The following is a 23,296-nucleotide window of genomic DNA, read 5'->3' as shown; positions in this document are numbered from 1 at the left end:
TTACTACATTTGCATTTTGGATCCCAAGTGGCCCAGTAACTAGGTTTTGAAGGTCCACTTGATGGTTTAGATTTCATTGATGCTGCCTGGTGCCTTACAGCCTCCATCAACTGGAACAGCACACTGCTCACCAGTTCCAGATCTATACCGTGCTTGGCTCATAAGCTCCTGTCTCTGCACCAGAAACTGGACTTGTGCCTCAAGCATACACTCCCACTTTTCAGAATTGTTTAGATAGCTGTTGGGTTACTGCCCTTCAGATGAAATATTCTCCCACAAACTGCCCCACTCACAATCCAGACTGCTGGATATGTCCTTATAAAACTTATGCACATACAGATTATGGGATCAGCCTTGTTTCGCGTTGAGAGCAAGGATGAGGTGTTGCACAACTCTGAGTTCCTGGTCATCTTACGAACGACATAATAATGTCCCTGCAATATCTAGGCTTGGATTGACAAGTGGCATGTAACATTCATACTATACGCGTGACAAGAAATAACCATCTCCGACAAAAGAGAATTTAACCATCGACCCTTGACACTCAATGACATTACCAAGGCTGAATCCCCCACTACCTATATCCTGGAGGATATCGCTGACCAGAAACTAAACTGGACCAGCCAAATCAACATCCTGGAGGGGTTACCATTATCAGAAACTGAACTGGACGAGCCATATTATTAATTCTGTGGCTACCAGGGCACGTCAAAGGCTCGGAATCCTACGACGAGTAACTCACCTCCTGACCCCCCCAAAGCCTGTCCCGCATCTACAAGGCACAAGTCGGGAGTGAAATGGAATACTCTCCACTTGCCTGGATGTGTGCAGCTCCAACAACACTCAGGATAAAGCAGCCCCCTTGATTGCATCCCTTTTCCACAAACAGTCAAACATTCATCACCGACGAACAGTGGCAGCTATATGTACCATCTACAGGATACACTGCAGTAACACACCAAGGTTCCTTGCACAGCACCTTCCAAACCCATGATCCTTATCATCTTGAAGGACAAGTGCCACAGATACCTGGGAACCTCCAGCCACTCACCACCCTGACTTGGAAATATATCGTAGTTCCTTCACAGTCGCTGTGGCAAAATCCTGGAATTCCCTCCCTAACTGCACTGTGGGTGTACCTACACTTCAGGGACTGCAACAGTTCAAGAAGGCAAACCACTACCACCTTCTGAAGGGCAATGAATGCTGGCCTAACCAGCGGTGCCCTGATCACGTAAATGAGTAAAAATAAAATGCTGTGGCTACAAGAACAGTCAGAGGCTAGGGATCCTGTGGTGAGAAACTCACTTCCTGACTCCCCAAAACCTGCCTACAATCTAGAAGGCAGAAGTCAGGAGTATGATAATATATTCTCCACTTAGCTGGGTGAGTGCAGCTCCAACAACACAAAGCTTAACAACATCCAGGACAAATCAGCCCGTTTGATTGGCACCCCATCCACAAACATTCACATCCTCCACCACCGATGGCAGAGTAGCAGCCATGTGTTCCATCTACAAGATGCTCTGCAGCAACTCTCCAAAGGCACCTCAGACAGCACCTTCCAAACTCACGACCACCACTATCTAGAAGGGCAAGGCCAGCAGATACATGGGAACACCACCATCTGGAAGTTGCCCTCCAAGCCACTCTCCATCCTGGTTTGGAAATATATCTCTGTTCATTCACTGTCACAGAGTCAAAAAGCTGGAACTCTGTCCCCAACAGCACTGTTGGTGTACCTACACTACATGAACAGCAGTGTTTTAAGAAGGCAGCTCATCACCACCTTCTAAAGGACAATTTGGGATGGGCAATAAACAGTGGCCTCGCCAACAAAGCCCACAACCCTTGAATAAATAAAAAAAACTCATGTTGGAAACTTACGTCTTTCCCATATGAACCTGGCTGACCTGGTGGCCCAACCATTCCTGGTTCTCCCTGTAATTGAAGAACACAAATTAATGTTCATGCTTATTTATTTTTTCACACAGATCAGTAGGATGCCTATCTATTATTTTGACTCAGAACTGGTCTAGGCTTACCAATCGACTACCCGTGGCAAAGGTTTTGTTTTTCTTGAAGGTTCTAAAATTCTATGAGGCAAATACGAGATCTAAGCCGCCAATATTTTGGTCAATGTCAACTGACCAGCTTTTGCTTGTGTGGACTAAATATTTTGCCAAAAAATTCTTCAAGTGCCTCTCTACCTGTGCAAGGGTAGTAGAGAAGATCTTTAAATCTGCTCAAGCAAAGTCCTGGAACTTGGGCTTAATTCAAGGCCAAACTAGCAGATCCGGAATTATAGGAATACATAATTTTAAGTACTTTTATGATATTCCTTAATAGTTCTCTAAGCTTAGTCTTAGTACAATGAATTTCCATTTTGTACATGATGGACATCACCCTCCCTCTGCCAAATTTCTTATCCTTACATTTCCCAAATTGAATTGGTGTTCTCCCCTCCTCTAATCAAACTGATGTATAGATTCCTTTGAATTTCTGTGCATTGGAATACATCATTGGACACTGCTGCAAATTTTGTTATGTCTGCAAATTTGGACAGAATTTCCAACTTTGAATTATCATTCAAGTCAAAACGTTAGAGAGATGAAATTGTTCAATGCCAGCAGCGCGAAACGGGCTCAAGAGGAGTCGGCAGCCTGTTACACAGTTTCTATTTTCCTTTGACTTGCAAAAGAATGCCAAGATTTTTCATTTCAAACCAAAACAATAACGAGATGAGGAAATGGATCATCAAAAAACAGTCTGAACTATCGTTCTGTGAACTTCAGTGGAAAGAAGATCGAACACAGTGAACAAATGACAGTGTATTCCGTTGTTGGCAGAAAACAATTTCATTCCCAGTGACCCCACCACTGAAATTTGTGATACGCTACGGGTAACTGGCTGACAATGAAATAACTGTCTCACACTCAACATTATCTACAAACCAACTATTTGCTAAACCGTTTAAATATATCCCCATCTATCTTTGGGTTTGTAACTCTTCTAATAGCTAATTATACAAGACAAAGTCAAGCATCTGCTTACGGTCTAGTGAGGGAATATCCACTTTCTTTTCCGGTAGGAATAGGACCAGAAACACTGGGTGATTTTCCCACTCCATTGTCTAGGGACATTGAGACCCAGTGGTTGCACATTGGCACAATGTTTATAGTGACACAAGAATAGCTTTCTTAAATCCCTGGCCGGAATTCTCTGGCCATTAGGATTCCCTGTTTCTGCCGGCAGCGCACACCATCCTGTGGGTTTGCCTACGGCATGGGGTGTCTTCAATGGGAAATCCCTTTGACAAGCGGCAGGAATAGATATCCTGCCGCTAATGGACGCCATGCTGCCAAGGAACACATGGCTGGGGGATCAGAGAATCCCACCCATTTTGTGACACGTCTTTGCATTCCAACCTTCTGCTTGTGTTCCATACTTCCATTACTTACTTGTAGGCCAACTGAGCCAGAAGAACCTTTTGGACCTTTAAAACCCTGTGTAAAGTAAGTTTGCAATCAATAATTCAAATCAACATTTTTTTCATCAGATATGTTTTGTTCCAATCTCTCATTTAAATATATGTATTCTGAATAAAGATTCTACCAAGTCATCTTGCATGAAGCCAAGCCAAAGAATCAGAGTATGTCACCTTTAGGAGGATTTGAAAAGTATTGTTTACAACATGAGATGGTTATTTCGAGGTTCAGTTTTGTAGTTAAGGTTAATATGCCAGTAATGATGCTTTTACTAATGTCTCAGTAGCTTTATTACTGTTAAATCATTGCGACCTTCAGTAACACGATGTGTGAATTGAAAACAACCCAGCCCAGGGCCACAAGGGTTTTCCAGAGTCTGACAGAGTCTCAATGATATTTGATAAGCAACCTTATTGTTTCCGTGGTACCCCATGACCACAGTCCAGAGATATAGACCTATATATTCCTCTGCTAATCAACCAAGGATACTTCCCACAATTAAAAAAGAGGAAACAAATAAGGATGAAGACCCAAGGTATTGGACAAAGTCTTACATAAGAGATTTTCACGTAAAATTAAAGCTCATGGGATTGGGGTATTGTACGAAGATGAATAGAAAACTGGTTGGCAGGCGGGAAACAAAAAGGAGGGTACTCAGGAATCGGTGCTGGGACCCCAGTTATTCACAATATATATTAATGATTAAATGAGGGAACAAAATGTAATATTGCCAAAAGGGGCAGCACGGTAGCATTGTAGATAGCACAATTGCTTCACAGCTCCAGGGTCCCAGGTTCGATTCCGGCTTGGGTCACTGTGTGTGTGCAGTCTGCACGTCCTCCCCGTGTCTGCGTGGGTTTCCTCCAGGTGCTCTGGTTTCCTCCCACAATCCAAAGATGTGCAGGTTAGGTGGATTGGCCATGCTAAATTGCCCTTAGTGTCCAAAATTGCCCTTAGTGTTGGGTGGGGTTACTGGGTTATGGGGATAGGGTGGAGGTGTTGACCTTGGGTAGGGTGCTCTTTCCAAGAGCCGGTGTAGACTCGATGGGCTGAATGGCCTCCTTCTGCACTGTAAATTCTATGATCTATGATTACGCCGATGACAAAGTTGGGTGGTAGGATGAGCTGTGAGGAGGATGCAGAGATCCTTCAGTGTGATTTTGACAAGTTGAGTGGATGGGCAAATGAATGGCAGATGCAGTATAATTTGGAGAAATGCGAGGTTATCCACTTTGGTAGAAAAAATGGGAAATCAGATTCTTATCTGATTGGCCATAAATTAGGAGATGGGAATGGCAATGGAAGATGAGTGTCTTCATACATCAGTAACTGAAGGTAAGCATGCAGGTACAGCAGGCAGCAAAGACGGCAAATGGTAGGCTCGCCTTCATTGGGAGAGGGTTTGAGTACAGGAGCAGGGATGTCTTGCTGCCATTATACAGGACCTTGATGAGGCCACACCTGGAATATTGTGTGCAGTTTTGGTCTCCTTATCGGAGCAAGGATGTTCTTACCATATAGGGAGTGCAAAGAAGGTTTACCAGACTGATTCCTGGGATGGCGGGACTGATGTTTGAGGCGAAATTGAGTTGGTTAGTACTGTATTTGCCGGAGTTCAGCAAAATGAGGGGGGATCTCAGAGAAACATATAAAATTCTAACAGGACTAGACAGAAGTAAGAATGATGTTCACAATGGTGGGGGATGTCTAGAACCAGGGGTCACAGTCTGAGGATATGGAGAGGAGAGAGATGAGAAGAAATGTCTTCACCCAGAGAATGTTGACCTGTGGAATTTGTTACTTGAAGAGGTAGTTGAGGCCAAAACATTGTATGCTTTCAAGAAGCAGTTAGATATAGCACTTAGGGTGAATGGGATCAAAGGATATGGAGGGAAAGCGGGATTAGACTATTGAGTTGCATGATCAGCCATGATCATAATGAATGGTGGAACAGGCTTGAAGGGCCGAATGGCCTCCTGCTCCTATTTTCTATGTTGCCATCTCTACTCCTTTGCCTTATTTAGGGATTTCCAGCATCTTTCCCTAAATTGGACGAGTACCTCAGTCTAAAACAAACATATGTAGAGCATTGGCATCTAAATGAGGTAAGGAGGGGCATTCCTAGCCTAATCTTCCTTGAAGTTCACCAGTTAGGTGCACAAACTAACTGGTACCAAATGAGCCTGGTGCAGGTCCATGCACAGATTGGAGAATCTCAGATAGATGAAGAAGACCCTAAAGTTGCCTTTTTCTTTCTTCAAGTTTGTAGGTCCTCCAATTGTTACTTTGGACACCAGCCAGGAGCCCCCTTTAGTCACTAGTCATTACTATTGCCACAGACTATCAGGCTTCCAGCAAGAGCGAGCTTTCCACTTCACATTCTGGACTAGGGTAATAGCTGCTGTGGTTTCAACATCTGTAACAGTAGAGGCAGCACTAAATTGAGTCAAAATTAAATATTTGTAGGTTTGTGGTCACTTTAGTGCTTTAATGTGGCCTTTTCAAATGTACTGCCTCAGCAAAAGAGCATTTCAAGAACATACTAGCATTCCTTGTGCCCAGCACTGCCTGGCTATGGTGATACTGACTGAAGATATGATGATTCTTATCAATCCAACATTATTATACAATTTAAATGTGCTTACTCATACCTGCCTGAAAACCAGTCAAATCAAACTGGAAAATGTTATTTTGTAACAGATGCTCCACAAAACACCTGCTGAGAATTTCCAGAACTTTCTGGCCCATACGTTCCTGGCTCTCCAGCGTTGGGTTTGGGGGTACCCTAAGATGTGCTGGGGAATTCCTCTCGGAAGTTCCCAGGCAAGGCTTTACCTGGAAATTGTTCAGACGTGCGCTGCGCTAACTTTGGATGGTTCGGCCAGATTTGCACTCATAGTTTCTTGAATGACTAAGAAAATGTATAAGCACTTCTAACACAAGTGTAACTATTTTAAAAGACCCAAAATGAGCCCCACTGGACACGTGCACCCGACCTAAAATAAGCACCCCGCCCCATGATTTTCCCCACCTGCATGGGATTCCCCACAATCCCCCCCCCCCTTGGCCTGACCCCCCCCTGACCTGACTGGACCCAGTCCCCCACCGACCCGACCATCCCCCTGATCTTAATGACCACCTCAATGTTATACAATTCTTCCCTCTCATCCTTCCCCCATGTCTGACTCCCTACCACCGGTGTCATACACCATCTCCCCCCCAATATCTGAACCTCCACCCCCATTCCAGCTCCCCCCCACACACACACCTCGATTTACTTCACGTAGACACTTACTTTCTTGCTGACCTTTTATTTTTGATGGCACATTTAAACTCACCTGCTTTATGGCAGCTACTGCAGTAAAAAAGGGGGAATGAACGTCCTCCTTCACTCCACTTCTTTTACACTTTGCCATTGGAGCCGGGACTTGCTGCGCTGCCTGAATCTCACCCGGTCTGAGTCAGAATGGTCGGGTGAGACAGGCACTTAAGAACTTAAGTGCAGGTAAGTGGGTACGGAGTGGTAATCAGCCGTTGATTGCCACTCTGAGGAAGCTATAGCAGTATCCGCAGTATTTTGTATTTGTTGATTATGTTAATTATAAATATGTTAATTTGAGATGCAATACTTACAGGGATTCCTCGGAGTCCATTCCTGCCAGGAGGCCCAGGGTTACCTGGCCTGCCCTTAAATGCAAAAGTAAAGACTGTTGAATAATTTTGCCTGTGCAAAAATAATCCTTTAAATGATTCCTTATTGAATTCAGATGGAGCCAAATTGTGAAGCAAACATCAATGTACTTTTCTTCCAATTAAAACTTTTGGAAGAATTTTGGCCATGTTAGGCACTAACTTTAATCAAGCACACACCCAAGTACTTTTGTTTTCCAGGAGAATATAGCATTTGTCATTTTAAACACTGGATATATGAAGAAGAATGTTTCAGTTCCTTACCGGCTCCCCTGCAGGCCCTGGCTTCCCATCTTTTCCATCATTTCCTGCAAGACCCTGTGAAAAAAATGATAGTTGACTCCTACTTAGTTGCAGGGTAGAGTGATCTTCACCTGTACTTTTTCCTTGGGGACCTTTTTTCCAGGTCCAACACATGCATAAATGAAATTAACTCGTACCACATTGAGGAGCCAACAAAAGCATCAGCCCCTCACTGTCAAAGCTTTACAAAAGAACATCATCCGTGCATGAGTGCGAGAGGTAGCTCAAAGAACAATGAAATCAGCAGAGCTCACAAGAAGAGTTAAAATGGCAGGTCGAGAAATGGAAAGTGTGGGGGAGGAGAGATGTGATTGCGAAGGATAGGGAAAAAGAAGAAATGGGGGGATGCAACATGCAAGAAGGATCAGCAGCAAAGTCAACAAAGATAAAGTACACAGGTGGAACAGAAGGAAACAGAGGAAGAGGACAGTGAAACAAAGGAAGGCTCTACACATTTGGAAGAGCAGCAAAAGAAGGGGGAAATAATTTTCAGAGGAGAAGGGCAAGAAATTGGGCAGAGAGTAAGCATTTTTGAAACAGTCGAGGAAGAGGCAGATGGGAGGTCTGTGCGTTGAGAATTGAACAGTGCTGTCCATTATCCCAAGCAACCCTGGACTGAAAAGAAAAGAATGTGAAGAGCTGGATTACTTACAGGTGGTCCTAACAATCCGGCAGGCCCTTGATTTCCTCGTGTGCCTTCCTTCCCCTAGAAATAGCCACAGATTCAACCATTAACACTGACCAGGAATCCTTTTCCATTTGTTAAGTGGCAGCTATATTCAATAGCTTGAGCTGCCTGTTCATTTGTACTGTCATCGCTCTTTCCAAAGAACACCTCACTTTCATTCTTGCTGGAACTTTTATATTTAAGATAGTTCTGGGTAATAGCCTGTATCAATGCTAAATCTCTTAGAGCAATCACAGGGCTATATTGTATTAATAATTAGATTCTACAATTCATATCGTTATTCACCTAAAACTCCCAATTGAACTAATTTTCAATCTCTAAAACCTTCACAAGGTATTGGCCTGTTCTTTGAATGACATTGATTTTTGTGTTGGATCCTGTTTGTATTGGGTGGGTCGAATGATGGCGCCAGCAAGGTGATGAACTCATTTTCATGGCTGGACCTCATCTAAGTAATGATAGGAAACTGCCAGTAAAGCATGTGGAATGTCAATTAGTCCAGTCATCAGGGGAGAGGAAATCTTGGCATTTCCTTGAGGAGGTGAGTTCGAAGTAGAATTAAAAATGGAGGGTGGAGACAACCCTGTGAGTATATGGACAAGCTGTGCTGGGAAAATGTTAGCTCCCCTGGCTATAAAAATATGTGCCCAACGTAAGGACCACCTGTTGGATTTTCCGTTGGCTGGATCCTCCGCTTCGCCAGCATCACACCCATGCCTGCAGGTTTCCCGACAGTGTGGGAAACCCCATTAGCTGGCTGTTGGAACGGAGGATCCCACTACCAGCAGGGGTGCACCGTGCCAGGAAAACAGGACTGGCGGGATGGAAAATTCCACTCCACAAGTTTGACCATGATCAGTTCCAGCATAGAGCATCTCGAGGTTATTCACTTCTTTCCCAACTTGGTCTTATTTGGGATTTGACTAACTGACTTCACTCTACTCTCTGCCTGGCAGAAACTCCCTGCAAAGTTGTTCAAACAAAAACACTACACGAACCTCGATGTCTCCCCAACAGCTTTATTTAAAAACAAACACTGCACTTTCCCTGGCGGTTTTAGCCTAATTCAGCAGGTTGCCTATGAATTGATACAAATTGGCACCTTTTTCCCCACTTCGCCATTCACATTAAGACCATAAGACACAGGAGTAGAATTAGGCCATTCGGCCTGCTGAGTCTGCTCCGCCATTCAATCATGGCTGATATGTTTCTCATCCCCTTCTCCTATCTTCTCCCCTTAATCCCTGATCCCTTTATTAATCAAGAATCTATCCATCTCGGAACACACTCCCACTCTCCCTCGCAGGAAGAGTCCAGACGATCAAAATGAACGTATTGCCCAGGTTCCTCTTCCTGTTTAGATCCATTCCGATCTACATCCCCAAGGCCTTTTTCATAGCGCTGGACAAACTTATCATGGCGTTCGTATGGGGGGGTAAAAATGCTAGGATCCCAAAGAAGGTCCTACAGAAAACAAAATCCAGGGGGGGGCTAGCCCTCCCGAATCTACAATTCTACCACTGGGCGGCAACAGCCGAGCGAGTAAGGGGATGGATCCAGGAGCCAGAAGCCGAGTGGGTGCGTGCGGAGGAGGCATCCTGCATGGGGACCTCCCTCCGGGCCCTCGCCACGGCAGCACTCCCATCCCCACCCAAAAAACACTCCAGCAGCCCAGTGGTGACAGCCACCCTCCAATCCTGGAACCAACTGCGGCAGCAATTTGGCCTGAACAAAATGTCGGACAAGGCTCCCATCTGCAACAACCATAGGTTCAAACTAGCACTGACTGACGCCACCTTCAAAAGGTGGAGACAGGACAGGGGGACACTGACAGTCAGGGACCTATACACGGACGACAGGATCGCAACACTGGACGAACTGACAGAGAAATTTCAGCTAGCTGGGGGGAATGAGCTACGGTACCTGCAGCTCAAAAACTTCCTACGAAAGGAGACAAGGACGTACCCACAACCGTCACGACAGACACTACTGGAAGACCTACTGGACGCAAGTATCCTAGAGAAAGGGAACTGTAGTGACATGTATGGCCGACTGGTAGATAGGGACGACACCGTACTGGACGCAACAAGAAGGAAATGGGAGGACGACCTGGGGATGGAGATAGGGTGGGGACTCTGGAGCGAAGCACTGCATAGGGTCAACTCCACCTCCACGTGCGCAAGGCTCAGCCTGACACAACTAAAAGTGGTACATAGAGCCCACTTAACGAGAAACCGTATGAGTAGGTTCTTCCCGGAGGTGGAGGACAGATGTGAGCGGTGCCAAAGAGGCCCGGCCAACCACGCCCACATGTTCTGGTCTTGCCCCAGACTTGTGGAGTACTGGACAGCCTTCTTCGAGGCTATGTCCAAAGTGGTGGGGGTGAGGGTGGAGCCATGCCCGATAGTGGCGGTCTTCGGGGTTTCAGACCAGCCAGATCTATTCCTGGGGAGGAGGGTGGACGCCCTTGCCTTTGCCTCCCTGATCGCCCGCCGTAGAATCCTGTTTGGCTGGCGGTCAACAGCACCGCCCAGAGCTGCAGACTGGCTGTCCGACCTCTTGGATTCTCTCCAAATGGAGAAAATCAAATTCGCCATCCGAGGGTCGGACGACGGCTTCCACAGAACGTGGGAGCCATTCATGCAATTGTTCCGGGACCTGTTTGTGGCCAACGTACAAGAGGAAGAATAGTCGGGGGAAGGTAGCCGGCGGGGAGGGGGGGGGGGGGGCTACGGGCTCGTTACGGGGGTTTGATGGCTAGCTAAGGCCCAAAACCAAACTAAATAAATGCCAATAAACATGTTGGGGAATGTAAAATATGTATGCCGGCAAAGAGGGGGAGGCCACAGTTATTACTACGAAGATGCTCACCTGTAAATATATATGTTAATTTTTGCGTGTTTTTTTTTCTCTCTCTAACAATTTGTAATTTGTTCAATATAAAACATGAAAACTGAATAAAAAACATTTATAAAAAAAAAATCTATCCATCTCTGACTTAAAGCCACTCAGTGATTTAGCCTCCACAGCCTTCTACGGCAAAGAGTTCCATAGATTCCCCACCCTCTGGCTGAAGAAATTCCTCCTCATCTCAGTTTTAAAGGCTCATCCCTTCAGTCTGAAACTGTGCCCTTGGGTATCTAGTTTCTACTAGTGGTGGACACATCTTCTCACGCACACACTATTAAGCCTCTCAGTGTCCTGTACATTTCAATAAGATCCTATTAACCCACCCCATGGTGTAATAGTCAGCGAATCCAGCAAGTTGCCTGTAGAACCAGGCAGATCACTTGCTACATTTAGATGGACCTGCCCATTAAAATAGAGACCACTTCCCTCACTGTCAACCTGCACTAACTGGTGCTCCACCAGAGAGTTGAATTTCCCTCTGTTATCTCCCACTGGCTTTGTTCTGATCTCTACTCGCTTTCCGGTTACAGAAACTGATGATGGGCCTACTGTGAATTTCCATATCTTTCTGACTTATTTGTTTAGATGATATGATTTGTTATGATATCATAAAACAATATTATTATTGATAATTCTGGCTTCTTTTTGTTTATCCTTTATTCCTCCAGAACATTTATATCTGCTACCAGTTTACCATGGCAGTCTCCACGGTTACAGATTATTTTGCTGTCCCTTGACTTGGCGGATTGGACTATGATGAGTGGGGTTGGACAGCGTTTCTTCCTAAAGCTTGGAACAACTTAGTGTTGCACATGGATGAGGATATATTTTCTTTGAAAGTCACTTTTCCCCAATCTATTTGAATCTATCTCGATCTTACCTTCTCTCCACGCAGGCCTGGTGTACCAGGAGGTCCTGGAATACCATCAGCACCCTGGGAAGAACAAAAGAATGCTGCTGAGCTCATGTCCCTAATGCCACTTGTAAAGGAGAGTTTGGCTGCAGACTTATTAACAAAAGCCAACACACAATTCTATTGTTATCCAGTTGACAGTCAAATTTGACAAAGAACTAACTCGGGCACCAAGGCTGAATTTGTACCCAAAACAGAGAATGCTGAAAAAACACATCAGGGCTGACAAAATCTGTAGGGAGAGAAAACAGAGTTGATGTTTTGAGTCTGTTTGACTCTTTGTCAGAATGAAAAGAGATGGAAAATGTGTTGGATATTACACAAGGTTTTTCCAGCCACGCCTGCCCAGCAACCAGAAATTCCCGCCCTAGGTCAATGGACCTTGTTTTGCATTCCGCCCGTGGTGATCTTGCAGTGGGAACGGCAGAAGTGTCCAGCCCACTGTGTAAGAGGGGACATCTAGAACAGTGTGAGCTGGGAGAGACTGCAATAAAGATGTAGCAAGCTTAAGAACAAGTGAAAAATGGTCCAGTGGTGGAGGGAGGTTTTTTTGCATTGAGACAAAATATGTATGAGATATCAAAAAAGAGGAGTTACGATGGAGGAAAAAGGTCAGAGTCTAAAGTTGTTGAATTCAATGTGGAGTCCTGAGGGCTGTAACATGCCTCATCAGAAGATGAGACTCTGCTCCTCCAGCTTGTGTTGGGCGCCACTGGAGCATTGCAAAAGGCCAAGGACATGAGGGCATGGTGCTGAGTTAAAATGGCAAGCAGCAGGAAGGTCAGGGTCATGCTTGTGGGCTGAGTGAAGGTGTTCCACAAAGCGGTCACCTAGTCCGCGTTTAGTATCCCAAATGTAGAGACGACTGCAATGGGAGCAGTGAATACAGTAGACCAAATTGAAGGAGGTCCAGGTGAAATGCTGCTGAATCTGAATGGAGTGTTTAGGGCCAAATAGTGAGGAGAGAGGAGGTATAGAGGGGCAGGCGTTGCACCTTCGGTGATTGTAATGGAAGGTGTTGTGGGAAGGAGATGTGAAGTTGGGTGTGAGGAAGGAGTGGGCCGGGGTATTATGGAAGGAGTGGTCCCCGTGGAATGCTGACAGGTTACAGCGAGGAAGATGTGTTTTGTTGTGTTTGGGCTTCTCCCAGTCCTCTGTAAACAGGCTGGGTGACAGGAGGCCTTTTAAAATGGCAACAGAAGGGAGTTGGGAGGGGAGCCACAGGATATTACCAGGCATGGGAGCAGTAATGGAGCGGCAGTTTGCTGACTGGAGGCAGGCGACCAATTGTGCCCAATTTAGGCCTGCTTTCTGTCCTTTCTGTCATGTGGGGAGGGGTTGCTGCCATGTGAAAAGACCACTAATGGGTGCCTCAGGGAGGCAGTGAGAGATGGCCATCTTTTATAGCTGCTCCATGGCAGGGTAGGAACTGTTGAGCGAAGGGGGCAGTAGGGCAAGCAGAGTGGGCAAGTAGGAGGCTCTCAGTCGGCCCTCCTTCCTTTCCAGAATCCAGACTGTCGATCAGGCAGTGATCGAGGGACTGACCCTACAGCTGATAAGACGGTTTCAACTGTTGTTCATACTCCAAGCTGAGAGGCCTGCCCACAGCTGGCTAATAACTGTGGTGGTGGGATGCAGCCATTAAGTGGTCATTAAGTGGACACTTAATGGGCTCAATTGGTGATGGGGCGGATCAGTGGAACATGGTACACCACTCTTCCACTTATGTAAATGCCCTTCCTGCCTCCAAGCTCACTCCCAACATGTGAACAAAATTCCAGACTGTAAGTCAGTTCAAGTGAAAGATCAATAGATTCACAGTGTCTGCAGCCATCTGGTATTTCTACATTGGCAATCTGCCCTCATTAGGCCCAACTAAACTTTAACCAGTTGACAGGTGTTTGAAGGCCTTATTAAAGCTCTAGTAAATTCTGCCAGAGGGTACTGGTAACCTTGTTAAGAACAGTCATTTACTCCTAGATGTATTTTATAAAGTACTGGGGCGGGATTCTCCCATCCAACGGCAGAGTGTTCACGCCGTCGTAAACCCCGTCGCATTTTACGACGCCATGAACGGGCCGCTTCCAGGAGTAATTCTAGCCCCTACAGGGGGCTAGTACCGCGCAGGATTGGTTCAAGCCGCTCCAGCTGCCGATAGCGGCATGAACTGTGTGCCGCGGGATCCGCGCATGCCGGCGCCAACGCGCGCATGCACGGTGGCCTCCTTCAACGCGCCAGCCCCAACGAAACATGGCGCAGGAGTACAGGGGCCGGCGTGTAGGAAAAGAGGCCAGGGGGACAGGGAGGCTGGCCCACCGATTGGTGGGCCCCGATCATGGGATCGTCGGAGCCCTCCTCTCCCCTAACAGGCCGCCACCCGACCCTTGCACACAGAGTTCCCACCGGCTGCGAGCAGGTGTGGACGGCGCCGGTGGGACTCAGTGTTTTAACTGCGGCCTCCCGGGACGAGAATCGGCGGACCCACAGCATAGAACGGCCCACGACCGGCGCCACGCCGAACACGTCGGAGCCAATGGCGCTGATTCTCTGCCCTGCAGAAAAGCGCGTTCCGGCGTTGGGGCGGTGTGGCCCGGTAGCGGGGATTCTCCGGCACGGCCCTGGGCTGAGAGAATCCCGCCCCTGTTATCTCTTCCTCTCTTCTTGGGTGTCAGTTGCAAAACTGGAATGGCATGATATCACCTTGACATTCCTTCGTCCTGTCAATGCTTTTGATGTGCGTCCAGGCATGGGTGGCCTGTTCATTTTCAAGTTCTTTGAAAATTCCAAATAAGTCACTTCAATAATATTTTCCCAAAAAAAAGCCAAATTTACTTAACCTTTTTTACTCGTTACTTAGTTACCTGATGTTGGGAATCATTCTGATTGATGACCCCTGTATTTTCTCAAAGGCAATAATATTACACAGTGTTACAGGGAGACATTGGATGGATGGCCCCATTTCACTAGTTCCTTCGAATGAAAAGTTCCTGATAAAAATTAGGACATATGCACACATTTATACTTACAGGTTGGCCGGCAGTTCCAGGTGGTCCAGGATAACCTGGCAGTCCTGGACTGCCCTAAACAAAAACAAGCAACAAGCATTAGTTAAAACAATCTTTCTCTTTATGTATGAAATATATGACAACATGACAATCATGAGCACCCGACGACCACTGACAGTGATCAGGAAGGGCAACCTTAGCTGGTTTTTAATTGTCTTCATCCTGGGGACACTGATTACACAGCAAAATAACAGCTATCAACCCAAACACTGGCCAAAAAAAACACATTTATCCAGGACGTCAGGATAGCTCAGAGGGCATTTGAGTGTCAACCACATTCTTGTGGATTTGGAGTCACATGCAGGCCAGACCAGGCAAGGGTGACAGATTTACTTCCTGAAAGGACTTTAGTGAACCAGATGGGTCTTTACGACAATCGATATTAGTTTCATGGTCATCGTTAACAGACTTTTTAATTCCAGATTTTTATTGAATTCACCATCTGCTGTGGTGGGATTCAAACTCAAGTCCACAGATCTTGCCCTGGGTCTCTGGATTACCATTCCAGTGACAATATCACTGCGCCATCGCCTCCCTGCCACAGTTGATGATGTGTTCACCCAGTCAACCAAACTCCATGTTAAAACTTAACCAAGCAAGCTTCAGCAGGAATTGAAAGAATCCCTGGAGTAGCTACCTCAGTCATTTTGTAGTCATTGAAAAGCTACTGATCAGCATAAAACAAGAGAACTGGATTTTAGGATGATAAACAGTGTTAGATGTGAACACATTACACTATTCAAAACTCAATGATAAACTGTAGCTGTTGTAGTTTCCGGATGTTGACGTTGCCACTTGAAAAAAACTATTTTATACTCAGATCTGACCGCCAACCTCCAACATAACTTTCCAAAAGAAGCAGACATCTACTTGCCCTTTGAATCTACTTCCCAAGATTTGCTTCCTTCTTTTTCCGAAAGAATCTCTGAAACCACAATCCTATGCATCACCTGGGCCAGTGAGTCTATCATATCCGATAGTGCCCAACAAAATAGAGACAGGGCAACCATGTTGAAGATTCAAAGATAAGACTATCACAGAATCACAGAATTGTTAAGGCACAGAAGGAGGCCATTCAGCCCATTGTGTCTTCACTGTGTCTGCACAGTGAAGAAACGATAACCACTAATTCCGCTTAAGGTGGATCTCAGCTCCGGAAGGAAGGAGGTTAGGTTATGTTTGGTATAATGTTTAGGTTTGTTTATATTTGATATCATGTTCGGATAAAGGTAGCAAGTCAAATTGATTTATTACTACTAAAGGAACTTCACAAGACAAGTTACCTGTTCACCCTTTCCACCAGATGAACCAGGCAAACCCCGATCTCCTTTGCTTCCCTAATACATGGGAAAGAAGAGCAGAGTGTTAGACGCTGGTTGGAATGCAGTAACATTTCTGTGTTAAGCAGCGAATAAAAGATCAAGGCTGCTGCTGTTAATTTAGAACTTGTCCCTATTATTCTGGCACGCACCAATGATTATTGTGATTCAGGGAAGAACGGGGTGGGAAGGGGTCACAAATGATACCTGCTGTGACTGGGGTCACAAGCAACCACAGGAGGTGCTCCTTTGTGGGGGATATGCGAGTGTTGTAAAGTCTTAACCAGCACAACCTGCTCAATGGCCAGTGAAAATTCAACTGTTAAAAATAATGAAGTGAAAACACTCTCCAGGGAGGAATGATGAAGGAAAGTTTATATGCTCTACTCGGAGCAGAGAGAAATACAAAACACAAACTGAGGTTTCCAAGATGATGAGGGGCATTGATAGTAAGGAGGGAGAAAGAGAAGGGGAACAGCAAGGAGGGGGGGCAAAATTATTGTTGTTATTAGTCTGTCATTCTAATTCTTCAAGTAGCAATATTGAAATTATTTGGCATATTAAAAGAATATATCATGGAAGTATTTAAATTATTTAATTGTTTTGGTTTGAGATTACAAAATTCTAATTCATATTAGTTCTTTTTAAATAATTTTTTTACAAAATGTGGGCTTCCCTGCTTAGGCCAGCATTTGTTACCCATCCCTAATCGTCCTTGAGAAGGTAGCGGTGAGCTGCTTTCTTGGACCGCTGCAGTCCATGTTGTGCAGGTACACCCTCCTCTGTGCTGTTAGGGATTTGGATTTGCATTTAGATTTGGCACGTGTACCGAGGTACAGTGAAAAGTATTGTTCTGCATACAGTCCAGACACACCATTCCATACATGAAAAACATAGGGCATATGCTAAATGCACAATGTAAATATATAGACATAGACATCGGGTGAAGCAGATGGAATATTGTGCTACAACTCGAGAGAAGATGCCTAGAGAGATGAGTTCAGTCCATTGGAGGTTCATTCAGGTTACAGCGGGGAAGAAGCTGTTTTTGTATCTGTTACTGCGAGTTCTCAGACTTTTGTATCTTCTGCCCGATGGAAGAGGTTGGAAGATAGAATAACCTTGGTGGTAGGGTTGTTTCATTATGCTGCCCATTCCCGAGGCAGCGGGAGATATGGATAGAGTCAATGGACGGGAGGCAGTTTCATGTGATGGACTGGGCTATGTTCACGACTCTCTGTAGTTTCTTATGGTCTTGGGCCGAGCAATTGCCATACCAAGTTGTAATGCAGCCAGATAGGATGCTTTCTATGGTGTATCTGGAAAAATTGTTAAGAGTCAATGTGGACATGCCGAATCTCCTTAGTTTCCTGAGAAAGTATAGGCACTGTTGTGTTTTCTTGGCTGTAGCGTCGATGTGGGTGGACCAGGTCAGATTATTGATGATGTTTACACTGAGGAATTTGAAGTTGTCAACCATCTCCACCTCAGCACCATAGATGCAGACATGGGTGTGTAGGACACTTGGCTTCCTGAAGTCGATGACCAGCTCCTTAAATTTGCTGACATTTGGGGAGTTCCAGGATTTTGACTCAATGACAGTGAAGGAATGGTGATCTATCTTCAAGTCAGGATGGTAAGTGATTTGGAGGGGAACTTCCAGTTAGTGGCGTTTTCAGGTATCTGCTTCTCTTGTCATTCTAGATGGTAGTGGTCATGGTTTGAAAAGGTGCTGACTAAGGGGTACCTTTCTGTAGTTTCTGCAGTGCATCTTATCGATGGTGCACACTGCTGCTACTGTGCGCCGGTGATGGAGGGAGTGAACGTTTGTGGAAGGGGTGCCAATCAAGAGGGCTGCTTGCCTTGGATGGTGTCAAGCTTCTTGAGTGTTGTTGGAGCTGCACTCATCCAAGCAAGTGGGGAATATCCCATCACATTTCTTGTAGGTGGTGGACAACCATTGCGAAGTCAGGAGGTGAGTTACTCGTTTCAGGATTCCTAGCCTCTGACCTGCTCTTGTAGCCACAGTACATTTGGCTAGTCCAGTTCAGTTTCTGGTCAATGGTAACCCCCAGGATGTTGATAGTGGGTTATTCATTGATAGTAATGCCATTGGGCAGCATGGTAGCACAGTGGTTAGCACTATGGCTTCACAGTGCCAGGGTCCCAGGTTCGATTCCCGACTGGGTCACTGTCTGTACGGCGTCTGCACGTTCTCACTGTGTCTGTGCGGGTTTCCTCCCACTACTACCAAAAGACGTGCTGTTAGGTAATTTGGACATTTTGAATTCTCCCTCTGTGTACCCGAACAGGCACTGGAATGTGGTCACAAGGAGCTTTTCACAGTAACTTCATTGCAATTTAAGCCTACTTGTGACAATAAAGATTATTGAATCTCAAGTAGTGATGGTTTGATTCTCTCTTATTGGGGATGGTCATTGCCTGGCACTTGTGTGGCATGAATGTAACTTGGCATTTGTCAGTCAAAGCATTGATATGGTCCAGGTCTTGCTGCATTTGTACATGGACTGCTTCAGTATCTGAGGAGTCACAAATGGTGCTGAGCATTGTGCAATCATCAGCAGACATCCCCACTGCTGACATGATGTGGGAAGGAAGATAATTGATGAAGCAGCTGAAGATGGTTGGGCTTAGGACACTACCCTGAGGAACTCCCACAGCGATGTCCCAGGACTGAGATGACTGACCTCCAACTCCCACAACCATCTTCCTTTATGCCAGGTATGACTCCAGCCATAGAGTCATAGATGTTTACAGCATAGAAACAGGCCCTTTGGCCCAGCTTGTCCATGCCACCCAGTTTCTATCACTAAGCTAGTCCCACTTGCCCGCATTTGGCCCATATCCCTCTATACCCACCCTACCCATGTAATTAACTTTTTTTAAAGGAAAACATTGTACCCACCTCTACCACTGCCTCTGGCAGCTCATTTCAGATGCTCACCACCCTCTATGTGAAGTAATTTCCCCTCTGGTCTCTTTTGTATCTCCCCCTCTCACCTTAAACCTATGCCCTCTAGTTCTAGACTCCTCTACCTTTGGGAAAAGATGTTGACTATCTACCTCATCTATGCCCCTCATTATTATATAAACCAGTGGAGTGTTTTGCCCCTGATTCCCATTGACTTCATTTTTGCTCGGGCTCCTTGATACTGTACTCGTTCAAATGCTGCTTGGATGTCAAGGGCAGTCAGTCTCACCTCAACTCTGGAGTTCAGCTTTTTTTCCCATGTTTGAACCAGGGCTGTAATGAGGTCAGGTTATGCTGGCAGAAGCCAAACTGTATATAGTTATGAGTTACCAATTACATTTTAATGTTCAAAATGTACAATCTTCTAAACCTCTTTCTGAGACCTATTGAATAGAACGTACATCACCTTACAACAAGAAATATGCTTGTTGGGTTTCTGCTCATTGTGCACAGCCCTGACTTTTCTGGATTAAGTTGAGGCCTCGTGCAGTAACACACAGGATGAGGGAGGGATGTTTCTGTTTCTTCCATCTCCTTTCCTCAGAACCGAGGGACCAGAGAGCATAGCAGCGAATTGAAAATGATGTAAACCAGGTAGGAATGTGCTCAATCTTCTCATTGAAGCAAATAGCTTATTTTGTGCTTCCAAGTCTTCTGGATGTTGCCTGCAGCCACCTCAGGCCATGTCAGCGCATGGGTTTATGCTGGGAGTCTTACTGGACCATGCAGGTTCTGGGATAACAGATGTAGTTCTCGTCGTGGGCAAGGAGGGGGAAAAGCATATTGATATCTGATTGTTTTTGGCAAGATTATCATTGCAAGAGTCTACTTCTATTCTCAATGAGGGAAGGACAATATTTTCAGGATCTTTGATTCAGAGAAGTACATTGTGAAATTTATGTGTTTTCTTACCACTGTTCCTGCTGGCCCTTGTGGTCCTGGAGGCCCTGGTGGTCCTTGCTCACCCTAATGCAAAAGAAAAGTTAAGTATACAACGTTTGTGCATATAACACATCACAATTTACTTTAAAATGAGAGAACAGGATGATATACCCCTTAACAGCTTAATCGCTTTCTGAGGGAAGTAAATTCCCAAATACTCTATGTTTTAAAAACTAACTTACTGGCTGACTTCAATATACTTAGTCATATCCCTCAGTAAACATCTTATCAAGAAATGCAATTTGTTGTTTCTTGAATTTGTTTGTGTGGTCTTTATCCATTCTACAAGTTCATGGAGCAAAAATATTTTGTCTGCCCACCTGTCTTTCCCAAAGATGTGATTAACAATCTGTCAATCTCAAGACCAATTAATTCCCCCCTATTTCTCCTCTTTTCCAAAGAAAACATGTCTATCTTCCTCAAACTTTCCTCATAATATAAAATCACAATGCTAGAATTTCTTGGTTTTGCATTGCCAAGCCCTTAGTGACCAACACCAGAGCGTGATTTAATGTGCAAAAAGCAGAGTCCCAGTTTGGGCGCTTATCGCGGGGTGTTTCTCGGCGCCTGCAGTGCCGTCGAGGTGGCACCACTAATTTCCTGCATTGACGAGCTCAGAGCGTCAGTGCAGGATGATGACTCGTGGATCGGGGCGCCATTTGTAAATGCTGCCCTTATCCTTCGACACTCCCTCACCACAGCCTCTGCCGCCCTCCCCCCTCCACCCACATCACCCCATATCCCCAACTTACCTCTTGGGTGTCCTCAAGTCTCCCCCCCCCCCCCCCACCTCACCCCATCTCTCAAGTGTAGGGCGCCCCTGGGTCTGACTCCTGCATGGGCAACCTGACACCCAGGCACATGCCAGGGTGCCTGGGTGGCAGTGCCAAGGTGTCAGTGGGAGTGCCAGGGTACTACCTTGCCCACAGCCCTGCCACCTAGAGCCTCCAATGACCTTGGAACCCCCCCTCCCCTCCCCCCTGTTTTCATTATGACTGGTAATCTGGACCTCGCCCAGCTTGTCAAATTATGTCGGGCTTTGTGTAAGTGCAACGCAGCTCGTCCCTTTCCCACTTTCCACTTCTCCACCCTGTCGCCCTGCAACAAGCTTTGTGACGTGATTATACAAACTCTCTTGAAAGCCACAATTGAATCTGCCTCCACAACGCTGTCAGTGCATTCCAGATTCTAACCACACACTGTGTAGAAAAGATTTTCCTCAAATTGCCTTTGGTTCTTTTGCCATTCACATTAAATCAATTGTCTCTGACCCTTTTGCCATTGGGAACAGTTTCTCTCCATCTACTCAGTCTTGACCAATCACGAAAGTGCACATGTCAATCAAATCTTCTGTAAAGCTTCTCTTCTCCAAGAAGATTGCGCTTGCTTCTCCAATCTTTTTTTAAATTCATTCATGGGATGTGGGTGTCGTTGGCTGGGCCAGTATTTATTGCTCATCTAAATTGCCCTTGAGGGAGCAGTTAAGTGTCAAACACACTGCTGTGGGTCTGGAGTCACATGCAGGCCAGACCAGGCAAGGGTGGCAGGTTTCCTTCCCTAAAGTTCATTAGTGAGCCTGATGGGTGTTTACGACAACTAACAATGGCTTCATTGTCATCATTAGACTTTTAATTCCAGATTTTAAAAAATAAATTCGTATTTCACCATTTGCAGTGGCGGGATTCGAACCCGGGTCACAAGAGCATTATTGGGACCTCTGGTTTACTGGTCCAGAGACAGTACCACTATGCCACCACCTCCCCTTATCATAGTGTACAATCAGCGTATGGACTTCCACATGGATGAATAAAAACTAAAACAGGTTTATTCTGGGAAAGCTTGTCCGTCAGGATTTTACTCTTGCTTTTGAAGCCCTTGGTGCTCACATACCATTAGGCCATCTTTTCCATCTTTCCCAACGGGACCTGCATGACCTTTGCTTCCTCTCAAACCTGGTAGACCTTGGAGTCCAGGTGGACCGACTGGGCAGCTGGTGCACAAGTCCTGAGGGAGCCAAACAAAAGTGATGTCAGAAAGAATCCATTTTCATTCTATTGACCATTAGGATTGCCAATTTGCATGGTCCAGTTCAACAGTAGTTCCCAATCAACTGAGATTTGATTCCACTGGTAAAATGGCAGTCATTCCAGATTCATTTTGAGGTGAAGAATTTTGAGTCTCTTTTGGTGCTCCGGCCTATATTTTCCACTGCTCCTCAGAAGGAACAAAAACAACAAATGATGCTGATGTCCAATGGAGTTCATTAGTCCAAAAGAAGTGCTGCACTCGGCTGCATTGTGAGGTAAACAAATGACCATGAAAAGGATGGAATAATGATTCATCATTAACCTGCCTAACAAAACACAATAATCAAAGATAGTAGGCCGGATGTAGATCTTTTAGCAGAGATATTTTTAAAATAAACGTATTTGGTCTACACTCATATTTTTAAAAATCCCTCCCTCCTTTGTGAGTATGAAGCATCACAATGTACCTTAAAATAAACGACGGTGATCTAAACAGCTTAAGAACAGGATGGATAGTGCAGACATATGTGTTCTTGTGATAAAGCATAGAATTTTTATGGATGGAGGCGCCCCTACTGTATATTTGGGAGCCGCGCTATGTGATCTCCGTCGCTTGAAAAATGCACTTCTCCCTCCGGATGCGGACCCTGGCTTGAACCAACATTGACAGACTTGTCGAGGGTCAGTGGCGTCTCTATTAGCAACTTGCACTGCGTCGCCCGGTCCCAAAGTCCACAAATGAAGAGGAGCTGTACCATCGGACCATAATCCAGGGGCTCTGGATTCAGGTGATGGCCCACCAGATCAATCAGCATGACAGATGGCAGTGCATCCGGCCTGCCCAGGCAAGCCAAGTTCCTTATGAGTACATAAGTTGGTGTGTCAATGGCGATCAGTCAGGTAACGGTCTGTCACTCGTCATTGGTGATAGCAATAGTGCGAAAAAAATGTTCAAGTCT

At 45.5% G+C, this 23,296-nt stretch overlaps 1 protein-coding gene across 1 annotated transcript in view; it reads right to left on the bottom strand.

The window, feature by feature from the left end:
• The window catches only part of col22a1 (collagen, type XXII, alpha 1), a 375,895-nt gene that overhangs the window by 28,138 nt on the left and 324,461 nt on the right, over nt 1–23,296 (bottom strand). Inside the window, exons 42-51 of the mRNA XM_038808788.1 lie at nt 22,201–22,314; nt 20,281–20,334; nt 16,341–16,394; nt 15,019–15,072; nt 11,960–12,013; nt 8,134–8,187; nt 7,443–7,496; nt 7,122–7,175; nt 3,462–3,506; nt 1,888–1,941 (exon numbers count right to left, since the gene is read on the bottom strand). Coding sequence (XP_038664716.1) covers nt 1,888–1,941; nt 3,462–3,506; nt 7,122–7,175; nt 7,443–7,496; nt 8,134–8,187; nt 11,960–12,013; nt 15,019–15,072; nt 16,341–16,394; nt 20,281–20,334; nt 22,201–22,314 — 591 coding nt within the window. The remainder of the gene's footprint in view (nt 1–1,887; nt 1,942–3,461; nt 3,507–7,121; nt 7,176–7,442; nt 7,497–8,133; nt 8,188–11,959; nt 12,014–15,018; nt 15,073–16,340; nt 16,395–20,280; nt 20,335–22,200; nt 22,315–23,296) is intronic.

Source organism: Scyliorhinus canicula, chromosome 10 (assembly GCF_902713615.1).
Source record: "Scyliorhinus canicula chromosome 10, sScyCan1.1, whole genome shotgun sequence".
Classification (NCBI taxonomy): Eukaryota; Metazoa; Chordata; class Chondrichthyes; order Carcharhiniformes; family Scyliorhinidae; genus Scyliorhinus; species Scyliorhinus canicula.
This window is presented reverse-complemented; position numbering and strand designations above follow the sequence as displayed.